The sequence below is a fragment of the Podarcis gaigeae genome (assembly GCF_964106915.1).
Source record: "Podarcis gaigeae genome assembly, chromosome: 7".
Taxonomy (NCBI): Eukaryota; Metazoa; Chordata; class Lepidosauria; order Squamata; family Lacertidae; genus Podarcis; species Podarcis gaigeae.
In genome coordinates this window covers 14,560,372-14,572,685 of record NC_139683.1, presented here as the reverse complement: position 1 = coordinate 14,572,685, position 12,314 = coordinate 14,560,372, and the positions used below count along the sequence as shown (strand labels likewise).

The 12,314-nt window shown below is 40.5% G+C and overlaps 1 protein-coding gene across 2 annotated transcripts in view; it reads right to left on the bottom strand.

The window, feature by feature from the left end:
- Window positions 1–1,379: 1,379 nt before the first annotated feature.
- The window catches only part of ATAD2 (ATPase family AAA domain containing 2), a 33,483-nt gene continuing 22,548 nt past the window's right edge, over window positions 1,380–12,314 (bottom strand). For both annotated transcript variants that reach the window (XM_083748989.1, XM_083748988.1), the window contains exons 18-28: window positions 11,966–12,152; window positions 11,207–11,392; window positions 10,647–10,782; window positions 10,324–10,520; window positions 7,907–8,066; window positions 7,531–7,653; window positions 6,653–6,805; window positions 5,078–5,458; window positions 4,191–4,324; window positions 3,557–3,685; window positions 1,380–2,031 (exon numbers count right to left, since the gene is read on the bottom strand). In XM_083748989.1, coding sequence (XP_083605115.1) covers window positions 1,999–2,031; window positions 3,557–3,685; window positions 4,191–4,324; window positions 5,078–5,458; window positions 6,653–6,805; window positions 7,531–7,653; window positions 7,907–8,066; window positions 10,324–10,520; window positions 10,647–10,782; window positions 11,207–11,392; window positions 11,966–12,152 — 1,819 coding nt within the window. In that variant the 3' untranslated portion in view covers window positions 1,380–1,998. The remainder of the gene's footprint in view (window positions 2,032–3,556; window positions 3,686–4,190; window positions 4,325–5,077; window positions 5,459–6,652; window positions 6,806–7,530; window positions 7,654–7,906; window positions 8,067–10,323; window positions 10,521–10,646; window positions 10,783–11,206; window positions 11,393–11,965; window positions 12,153–12,314) is intronic.

Here is a 12,314-nt window from a genome sequence, read left to right as displayed (position 1 = left end):
AGGTTAATTAGTTCAGTTCCTTGCCGGTGTTCTCCCGCTATCCAATGGTTTAACTGCACATTGTGTGAAGCAATTTCCTTTTGTTCCAGGTTCTAGTATTGTTACTCAAGAGGAAAACACTACTGGCTTTCCCCACACCATGCATGTTATATACCTTTCATGGCTCCTTTTTTCTCTACTAAAAAGTCCCCAGTGTAGCCTTTCTCCAGCTGCTTTTTTCTATTGCATTCCCTATGTAAATAAAAACCCAGGCAGAAATACTAAGAGTAGTATCCATTAGCAATTATCAGCTGACACCAAGGAATTTGGCTGCAGAACAGGGGAGGCAATAATTGGAGATCCCTCCCTGCTGTGCCCCACACCACACCCCTTCTAAATCTGTGGAGAGTCCCCCCAATCTCAAGAAGGTATAGGGCCCCCACAGAATGGGTTGCTAAAAATCACCTCTCCCCATTCCACTGATAGGATTGTTTTCCATCAGCTCATAGGCATCACATCTAAAGTTTAAAGCTTAACTGTTAGGCCTACATCTGATTTCTTTTTCAAGGAAGTGTAAGATCTGAACTTGTAAGACAGGAAACAATGCCTTAAGATACGCCTGTCTTCCTATGCTTTCTACGCATTTTCTCAAACTAGGACTGATTTTTCATGTGGTGCTCAGACACAGCACAAGTACAGCATATACAGAGAGCGTATTATATATGAGTGGCCCAAAACTGCCATTTCTTCCTTTGGCTAATGTGTTACCATAAACTAATCTGGCAAGGACACATACGCAAGTGGGATGAGTTGAAATTTCATGCCACCCCCCGCTCAAAGTCTTCTTCATTCAAAAACAGCAACTCCAGCTTCCACCGGATTCATGGGGAAAGCTGGGGGGAGGGGAGATGACAAGCATCTGTCTAGCAGGGGTTGAACAATTTTGTGGCTATTACTGCTGCTTGAGCTGTCCCTGCCAAAACCCAAAGCTCCCTCAAACAGGTGCTCTGGAGAGAATTGTCTATCTAGTCTGCCAAGCAGATGTTGTTGGGATGATTTGGGACTATGTCCCCCACCCAAATTCAAAGACACTTCTGTTGTAACATAGCCATGGAGAGAAGAGCAACTGACAGGGTGCTGCCTGTCACTGAGGCAACTAGCTTGCCTAGAAGGAGCTTTAAAGTACATGGGACTTGAGGTCTTTCCCAGAAGAAAAAGACTTAATCAATCCTGACTAAGACCATTCACAACAGTAAAAGCAAGGTGGGCGAGGGAAGAGGGGAAGCTGATAAGAGCTGGGATTTATGAAAAAAGAGAAACTACAAACAGGAGAAAACAAAGAAAGGATTAATCCAGGTCTTAAGCTGCAATAGTAACTTTAAAAAGGTATGCCAGCCAACTTTTAAAGAGTACAGAAATTTATTTTGTCCATTAAGATTTAACATATTCATATATTATACAACAAGGAGATTACAGATTGTATTAACACGAGAATTAGTGCAGTGATAGAAATATAGATTGTGTTAAAAACTTGAGGAAATAAGAATACTAGAATGTCCCATCACTCGTTTAAAACCCATGTGAGATTTTAGAACACCAACTATATATATTTTTTTAATAGAGGTTCAACATATATACATGATTTAATTGAAAAACATTTTGACATAAATTAGCATGTATTCATTTTACAGAGAAAAGTGGTGTAATGTGTGTAGATATTTTCAAAACTTTAATGAAAACTTCCAACAAACTTCTTTCTTTAAAGAACACACATTAGCACCACAAAGTTACAAACTTACTTTTAAAGAGAAGAAAAAACCCCCAAGCATACTGTATGAAGACTGTTAGGGTGGACAGATCACTTGCATTCTTTAGTTCTTTCATCCAGCCTGTTCAATGTCTTTGGCTTTTACATCCATATTGAGTTGAATCAAGAACATTTAGGCTTGTTATATGCAGGTATTTGATCCCAAATTAATAGGGGATAACATTTCAAACTGGGAGATTTCATTAGCAGATTTAAGTAAAGGCTGCAATTTCTCTTGTCATTTCCTGAAAATGAATAATAGCATCAGTGACAAAACCGAACAGCATTTGATTAGGTACTTTTCTACAAAATGAATTTGTAACCTAATTATATTCTCCCGAAGTGATGTTTGCAGATTTACATTGTAAGCTTTCAGTGGAAAGAGCAGTCTCATCTATTGTATTTCAATTTAAGGTGAGGAACAATAATAGTTGTGAGAGTTCTTATTTTAGGTATTTTAGGCTTCATTCACATATCAAAATAAAACATTGTTAATAGCTTACTGTGAATGCACAGATTTGAGTCACTTTCCCCACACATGCTAGGAGCAACAAATACCAGGAACCCTGTTTCATTTATCACACAAGCTAGCAGGCAGGAGCAAAGCAGGCTACATCACTGGACTTTAGTAGTTATGTTGTGCTTTACATTATGTTTGAACTAATTGCTCTTTTATAATACATTAAGGCCTAACACATTTCACCAACAGAAGAAACGCCATGGTGCATCTGTAGCAGCACAACTGGACGCCTTCACCTGGACAAAAGATGTCTCTCTCACATTGGTCTCTACAGCCACAGCAGGTGCTTCAACCTTCCAACAGCTTGACCTCACCCCCAAAGGCACACTCCTCCACTGTCACAAGACACAGATGAATGCCAATGCCAATTTTACACCCCCGCTTTCAAAATCTTTGGCCCATATTGTCTAGAAGATATTTAACAGGGGCAGAATGGTGTTTCTGTGCATATGAAATCCAAAATGCTTACTTAAAAAGCAGTCGTATCTCCAGTTCCCAGTGATGCTTTAAAACTGAGGAGAATCTGTGGTAATGGAAAAGCATCCACAGGGAAAACCCAACTGCCATGGAATAACCCATCATATAAGGACACAATATATGCTACTCTGAAAGGTACTATAGAAGCCAACAGTTTGACATACATAAAGGTAAAGGGACCCCTGACCATTAGGTCCAGTCGTGACCGATTCTGGGGTTGCGGCGCTCATCTCGCTTTACTGGCCGAGGGAGCCGGGTCATGTTGCCAGCATGACTAAGCTGCTTCTGGCAAACCAGAGCAGAGCACGGAAACACAGTTTACCTTCCGGCCAGAGCGGTACCTATTTATCTACTTGCACTTTGACATGCTTTCGAACTGCTAGGTTGGCAGGAGCAGGGACTGAGCAACAGGAGCTCACCCCGTCGCAGGGATTCGAACCGCCGACCTTCTGATCGGCAAGCCCTAGGCTCTGTGGTTTAACCCACAGTGCCACCCGTGCCCCTCTTGACATACATAGATTGTAAGTAACACAAACATCTTAAGAAAAAACTGGCATGAATGACTATGACCTCAATTGAAAATTGCAGCATGGAGTCAAATGCTTCAGTATATTTGTGAAGTTTGACTTAATCTCAGTCTGCATACAAAAAGGACATTAAAACAGACTAATAGAACAGTAGCAAACTTAATGTAAAACACAACAAATTGAAGTGTCTTGGTATCTTTAAGCAATGCAATTGGATCACAAGAAAACACCCGTAACATATCATACCTGCAACAAATTGGTTTTGTCATAGTCCTTGCGATGTCGATAAATACATTGGCTGAGCAAGGCATAAAGTTTTTCCAGCTGAAGTATAGTGTAGTTCCTACTTTTCTCAGTAACAGTTTTCAGCAATTCCTGGAAAAGATGAGTTTAAAACAACAACAATCCTTTTTTTTTATTCTCTTAGCCACTGATTGTACAGTGTTGTAAAGAACACATTGAGACATGAGGTAGAATGCAGAAGTCTAAGTGGCTGGTGCGTATAAGCATGATGTATCTGCATTTCTATATTCCCATCCACACGGCTACAAGCTCTTTAAAATTTAAATTCCAATTTGGATCCAAGAAATACTAAGCATGCATGAATTTCAGTTCACTAGACTAACAACAATGTCTTAACAAATGAGTTACAGAAATTATTTTCCAGGTGGGAATTGGAGCTCATTAACAACAAAATACTACTTGAAGATAATTTAAAATAAGTTAATTGCTCAACTCATAGAAAGGAATTCTGCCAGTTTTTGCCATATCACCTGCCCCAAAGCATGCACCCATGACATCTGAAGCCACACATTAACCTAATTTTTAGATGCATTTAATCTCTTATTCAGTATTCAGTAGGAAGAGAATGTGTACATACATTAAGTTTTCCATGGTCAACAATGAGTGGTGGTGTCTGCTCTGAAAGAATTTCCATAGCTTTCTCAACACTAATGAGATGTTGCTGTTCCACTTGAGAACGCCTTGCACGAGTCATGCGAAGCATACATACATCTAGAATAACAAAAATGAAGCTAGAATAAGAACAACCAAATAATTGAAGAAAAATGAAAAACATGCAGCAGAAGCTGTTCGACAACGGAAGCAATTACTTCCAGGTTTTTGGCGTTCAAAAACTGAAATGTTCGGCTTTCGAGACACTCAAAACCAAGCCCAAGTTCTTTCTCCCTAAAGAATATCATTTCCACGGAGTAGCAGAAACAGATTCAAACCAGAAGATTTTTTAAATACAACTGTTTCATTTTGTAATTTGATTTATCTATATAATATGTTGGCCTTGCTCTAAGTTGTCTATTAGGTCACAATAGCTAAGATTTTGCCAGGTATTTATGAAACCCATTAGTTCTATAACAGGGTCAACCCTGTGCCCATTTACTTGAATGCAATTCCCGCTGAGTACAATAGGATTTACTCTCAGCTAAATGAGAAAATGTGTCATGCAAATCTAAGGCTAGGGAGTCTGTATCTGCAAAGTCGCAAGAAAGGTAACTAAAAAACACAAGAATTCAAACATAAGGTTTTGAACAAAAGTCAAATTTGATACATTTGAAATGTCTGCTCCAATTAGCCGGGCATGATCAAAAATTTCACTGAAGTTTTCACCTTGCGTAACTGTTTTGAAAATATTTCCAGAGTTGTTGGTGTGGTCATCTCACAGAATTGCATGTATGTGGGGATGGGAGAATAATTAAGTAACTAAAGGAAATTATGTATTCAGATAATGCCAACAGATGAATCTCCACTTACCATTAATATCCTTATTTAAAGAATTCTCTGTTAGATCTCCATTACATCCTCTGTTTTGCTCTGAACAGTTAGTATCCTTGTTCTCCTCAGACCTACACTTAGCACCATTACTGGCAGATTGGTCACTCCCATTCTCTGCATCAGATTTGTTTTCAGAGCTATTTGTGTGCTGGTCTGGAAGCACAGCTTCAGATTCTTCCACTTCAGTTTGTTCCATGCTAGAGTCATTATTTCCAATGCATTCTTCTCCTTCACTCTCTACTTCATCTTGCTCTTCTCCCGGAGCTTTGTTCTCTTTATTGAAATGAGAAGTCTTCTTCCGCTTTGCTAGGTTACCCTGGCACCATCGGCTCTTTCTTCTGAGTTTTCTCTTTGATAAGGCTACAGCAAAGGTATAAATCAAAATTTAAAAACAGATTCAAGATATTAAAAATAGTTTCATGTTTCCTAAATAAACACAACAATGCTGTTTATAAGGACCAAAGTCTTCCCGTTGAGAAGTGGGAGAGAGGGACAGGAGGTGGACAAGTATGGGGGATACCCTGTGTCCTGAATGGGGTAACTGCGCCCCTTAAGGACCAGTTGCGCAGCCTGGGAGTCATTTGGGGCTCACAGCTGTCCATGGAGGCACAGATTAATTCTGTGTCCAGGGTGGCTGTCTACCAGCTCTATCTGGTATGCTGGCTGAGACCTGCCTGCGCAGTGTCTCGCCATAGTGGTACATGCTCTGGTTATCTTCTGCTTGGACTACTGCAATATGTTCTACATGGGGATACCATTGAAGATAACTTGGAAACTTAATAATCTAGAATGCAGCAGCTAGACTCATGAATGGCAGCAGATGCTGAGACTACATAACACCAGTCCTAAAGGATCTGGCTCCCAGTATGTTTCTGAGCACAATTCAAAGTGTTGGTGTTGACCTCTAAAGCCACAAACAGCCTCGGCCTTGTATATCTGAAGGAGCATCTCCACGGACCAGCCTGGACACTGAGGTCCAGCTTCAAGAGCCTTCTGGCAGTTCCCTCATTGTAAGACATGAAGCTACAGGGAACCAGGCAGAGGGCCTTCTCAGCAGTGACATCCGCCCTGTGGAATGCCCTCCCGTCAGATGTCAGACAGATAAACAATTATTTGACTTTTAGAAGACATCTGAAAGCAGCCTTGTTCAGGGAAGTTTTTAATGGTTTTTGTTTTATTGTGCATTTAATACTTTGTTGAGAGCTGCTCAGAGTGGCTGGAGCAACCCAGTCAGATGGGTGGAATAATAATAATAGGAGATGGCACTTGATACAGTGGCATAAAGTAAAGATATTCTGAGATCAGCATTGCTTTACACAATTAAAATTCCAGATTATATGTGTTGTCCTTGCATTGGGCTACTATCCAGTTAAATTTTACTCAGAGTAAATCCACTAAAATTTATGGATCTAAGTCATGTCTATTAATCCCAATGGGTCTACTCTGATTCACACTGGATACACCCCACTATCTCTCGTTTAAAGACAAGACTGACAAGTTGAAATCAGTTCACAAATTGTTCATTAAGTAAGAAATAATGTAAGTAACACTAACCATTAGAAGGGCAAGGAGAGCTAGAATCCAGAGGCACTGGTTGGATTTTCAGTTTCTCGCCAAATTCAGAATCTAGTTTCTTGTATTCCAAGGAGGTATTCTGCTTTGGCATTACATAATAGTAAGAAGGAGCATATTTTGAGGAGCTGCAACCTTTAAAAAGAAATAATTTTTTGTAGGCATCTTTTATTAAACGTTGCTGAACTATAATGATATTTTATGTTCGAAGATGAGGGGCTGTCATGGGACTTCCAGAGAATGCCGGGGAGGAGCAGGAACAGTCGGAGGGAGGTGGACAGGAAGTGACGGATGGGGAGGGGGGGGGAGAGCCAGGAGGCGCAAAGGCTCTCCGATGCTGAAGCAGAGCCCCAGCACCGCACAGGAAGTTCCGGCACCGATGGTGAGGCGGTGCCTGTTCCATCTGCCAAGGAGAGGAGAGAGTTAAAGAGGAGGGGGAGAGGCATCCCATTAAACTTCCCCGCCTTTTCTGTTGGAGGAGAAGCCAGCGAAGGCCACTCCCAGAATCTGAACCGGAAGATTCAGACAGCATGATTGTAATGTGCTGCCTGTACATATGTAAAATAAAGAACTGTAAATATCTCTGAGTGAGCAGAGGTGCTTATTGTGAAGAGCATACACAAGCCATCACAGGGGAGAGGGAGAATGTGGAATCCAAAGGGCTGCATTTAGACTTTTTAGATCTCCCCCAGCCCTTTGTGTGCACATTGCACACACAGCACTGGCTCCTAAAGAATATGGGATCCTGGAAAGGGGAATTTGAAACAGTCTAAGGGGCTGTAGCAGGAAATGGAAATTTGGCATATTCTTCTTAGATAAACTATAATGTAGTTGCTTTTTGAGTAAATATTATAACACACCTCTTTTTTTGCGAGATTCTTGAATTTCTTCACAAAGTTGTTCAAAGTCTTCATCCATTTCGTCCTTAATTATTGCATATGCTGTATCTCTGAGAGAACAGGCTCTGTGTCTGATAAGGCGATCTAACAATGCACACACAAGAAAAATACTTTGTAGCAGCTTCATCAGTAATTTCCATTATACTGTAACATTTATACTCCTTGCTGAACTACTGTGATTTATCAAAATAAAAGTATGTTACAACGAAAGAGTTCTGTAAAAAGAAATTACAGCTTCTAAAACATTAACTGTCATGTAACATTTCTGATTTAGATATCACAGTAAGTTTATAACATTTTTTTCCTGTAAAAAATACAGTAGTATTTTTGTACTCACCTCCAGGGTCTCTGTCTGGATTATACTCTAATGCATTGCTACAGATCAAATCAATATCTTTTAGATAGTCTTTGGCAGAGAGATATTGGTGAAGGTCAATTTTTGAAATAACTGTTGAAAGATCCATTGGTTGTTTGATAACAGTAACATAGTCTGGTACCTACAAATGTAACATAAAAAACTTAGAAAAGTCTCACTTAAGCTAGAAAACAGAAATCTTGATGTTTTTAAAAATGTTTGACATCTCATTATGTTGTTCTTAATGTTACTAAATTTGCTTTAAAACTGTAACTTAAGTTATCAGGATACTGGCAGGAAGCAGCAGCAAATAATTTGTCAATCAACTGGACTGCCTGTGACATGTTAAAATTGTCAGACTCCCTATGACATGTTAAAATTCTCTCAATAAGATCAGATGAGGTTTAGTTCCTGTTATTGCCACTATAGGAACTTGGGTGCCTCCTACATGCCACTCAAGGAAAATGCTTTCCCTGTGCTCCTTTCCCTTTTGAGCATTGAAAATACTCTTTATATTTTGGACACACCCACCCACCCAGTATTATAAGCTGTGCATACAAACAACTCCTTTTCACTCACACATACACTTTAGAAGTCAAGAGGCACTTTAAACGCAATAGGAGTGAACCATGGGCTAAATGTTATTTTTACACTGGAAGTGTTAAACCAAGTCCTCAGGGGCCAGCGACAGAGAGGAGGGTAAATGAAGGAGCTAGATAGGACAATGAAGGAATGGTACAAAGGAAATTCACAATGCATGTAAATAAGAGCTTGGACAGCATTTGTAAGTTATTTATGGCACCTTACTGTCACTTAACATAAGAGATTTCTAAATTTGAAGTTTTTCAAACAGGCTTTGCCTTCCATTGCAATTTTATTTACCGTAAATTTCGCTCTATAACACGCAGATTTTTTCTCCTAAAAAGTAAGGGGAAATGTCTGTGCGTGTTATTGAGCGAATGTGTGGTCCCTGGAGCTGACTCGTCGGAGCGCAGGGGCAAAAATAGGCAAAAATCAGGCTAAAATCAGATCGCGCGGTTGGGCGGAGGGAAGGCAGAAGCTGCTTCTTTCCTGCATTCTGCCTCAGGGTCTTACTGCCCACCCGCTTCTGTTGCTGCGTTTGCTCAAACTCAACAAAGAGCAAGGAATCCCCTGCCCTCCTGGCAAGCAGAGGGTTAAGGAAAGGATCGAGTCCTTCCTTCTAATTCTTTCCTAGTCACACTGCGTGCAGGCTCCAGCCCACCACCTCCTCCTCTCCATGCTCTAGGGACTCGCAGGCAGCCGAAACACATGCAGGTGGGAGAGAGAGAGAGGGGGCTGGCTTGGGGGGGGGGACTTTTGCCTTCCTTTCCTCCCCCCCACCCCGTTAAACTCCTTCCCTGCATTCTTAGCCAGCTGCTTCTCCGCACACCCCTCTTGTGCTTCTTGTCCCTTCTGTTTTTCCTTCCCTCCCCATTTAAAACGTGGTGACAAAGCACGGATCCACATGGATCCTCAGGATTTTTGCATTGGGTCACCCCAAATTCACCATCAGATCACATTACATGTCCATGGCTACATCTTGCACCAAAAAAATCACGCACCCACTGTTGCCTAGGGTCACAGTGGTGCAAAAACGTGGTTACAAAGCACGGATCCACATGGATCCTCAGGATTTTTGCATTGGGTCACCCCAAATTCACCATCAGATCACATAGCATGTTCATGGCTACATCTTGCACCAAAAAAATCACGCACCCACTGTTGCCTAGGGTCACAGTGGTGCAAAAACGTGGTTACAAAGCACAGATCCACATGGATCCTCAGGATTTTTGCATTGGGTCACCCCAAATTCACCATCAGATCACATAGCATGTCCATGGCTACATCTTGCACCAAAAAAATCACGCACCCACTGTTGCCTAGGGTCACAGTGGTGCAAAAACGTGGTTACAAAGCATGGATCCACATGGATCCTCAGGATTTTTGCATTGGGCTACTCCAAACCCACTGTCAGATGACCGGTCTGTGGCCACAGCATGAACCACAAAAATCATACATCCACTGATTTCATTTAGAATATTTTTTTTCTTGTTTTCCTCCTCTAAAAACTATGTGCGTGTTATGGTCTGGGGCGTGTTATAGAGCGAAAAATACGGTAATTCCTAGAAAAGGCAGTATCAGCTTTGGATGGCATTTAGGATGCCATTTTGTGTCAGTTTTTGATTGCACTTGTACAGCCTGTTAGATCCACATTAGACAAAATGATAACTACCTTACTACATCACAGAACATGTTAATTATTGCAACGAAAAACATACATGTTCCAACTGAAGTGGCAGGAACATACACAGATAATTACTTTGGGCCACGTCATTGTTTATTTATTTGATGAGCAGAGATAAAATCCTAAGCATTACCTCATGTAAGTCAACTGGTTTTGTAAAAGCTCTGAAACGTTTGTCAACAGCAAGCCTGTGAGTAACGTTTCTTAAGAAAATTCTGAGTTCACGTAAAGTATCTTCTTCTTGCCCCTCAAGTTGTTTGACCTCCTCTTCTGTTAGCTGTCGTGGTTCAGGTGCTGCTGCTACTGGTAGCACTTCTAGAGCCTGCAAAACTGTGGGGGGACAGGGCGAAATAAAACATTTTGATGAGTTAAAGCGCAGATATTCTGGCTGCAGTTATTTTCAACATCCCATCACCTTTACAGGGCTTTCTAGTTTTATCTGCTGCACATACTAACCTGCTTTCTTTTTTGATGCAGGTTGTTTAGCTGCTTGGTGAAGAAGTAAATTTTCAAAAAACTTTCTTCTCTCGTCAGCACTAGGCAAGCAGACATCAAAAACTTCTCCATAAGCTTTGTCAAACAATTCTTGTACCTTAAATAAATGAATAATATTGAAATGTACAAGTTCTTGTGAGAAGGAAATAAGAGTGTCGAAAGTGACAGAAAAGATCTGAGTTCCAGGGCTATTAAACTACTAATACTGAATACTGAGGATCTGAACAAAAAAACTTTAGCTCAAAACTTGGCAGATATAAATAAATCTAATTTTGATTTATTTTACCTGGAAATTTACTAGTTGTGTTGGAATGCTTCTGCTCTATAAGCAGTAATGGAGCACTGCAATTTTCTTGATAGCCTAAGTATTCCCTAATTGCTTTCATGTTTAGAAATATTTGGCAAACATTAAATACTCATTCATCTTTATTTATTAATTATAAAAGAAATCAAATGCTTAAGTCAGAAAAAGAAAACTCTGGATCAAAGAGATACCCTATGAATTCAATGACATAAAGTACCTCATCTGGCAAAGATGCATGATGTACATCTGATGTTGCAAGGAGCAAAATTGGAGCAAAAGATGGAATGTTCTGTAGCAGCGCAATAAATGTAGCTTGCAGCGTTTGCCCAATTGTCTCCCACCACAAATGAATATTTGGAATGTATATTATACTTGGAGCTGTTCGCTTGGCTTCACATATTAACTAGTAAAACACAAGAAGAATGATCAGCTGACAGGTCATTAGCACATTTGTCCTTTAATCATGACTTTTTTGCCTGAAAGACACCAAAATCAAAACCATTAACCGCTCCCATTCCCCAAATTTGTTAATTTTGGGACCAGCCCCCACCAGATTTTCTCAGATTCCCAAAATCAAAAAGGTACTTTTAGTTTGTGTAGTTACTGCCTGCCTACCTGCACTAAGTCCCAAAAATGGCTGGGTCTGCTGGGATGGAAATACTGCCTTGAATTCCATCATGATAGAAGCATGATATGAATGAGCTAAAAAAAAAACCCCAACGAAGCATGACTGAAGAAAAGCAGCATTCATATTGTTAACCATAATTATAATTCTCAAACCTTGGCCAAACTTCCAAAAAATAAAAATAAAAACCCTCTGGGGCAAAGAAGCCTCCCACCCACATGAGGAAGATGATCTGGCATTCCAGTTCTCTAGAATTGTCTTCCACCAGAAAGTGTAAATGTTTTCAGCATTTGCTGAAAAATCCTGTTCTGTTAGACTCACTTAAGTAGCAATACTACAAAGCTGAAATACCTGCGCACATGTTTCTTCAGGCGTTTTGGCACTGATTCCAAAGAGAATGGAAAGGTCTAGTGTATACACAGTGAACTTTTCCAAAGCATGTATCACTGCCGGAGCCAAATGAGAGGCTTGTCCAAATCCTGGTTCTCCTGCTATTAAAAGTCTTGGTCGGCAAGAGGTTGGCTGGTGATAAGCATTTCTATAAGAAGTGAGAAAATTGAATTTTCCTATCATGAGATTTTCTTCCTTTGGGTTTCCTGGAAGGCACCTCACTTCCTCAGGAGGACACAGCCTATTGGAACCCACAAGCAGAGCCAACACATTTTTATTTCTCTAGATTTTTTTGGGGGGGGGAGGGGGA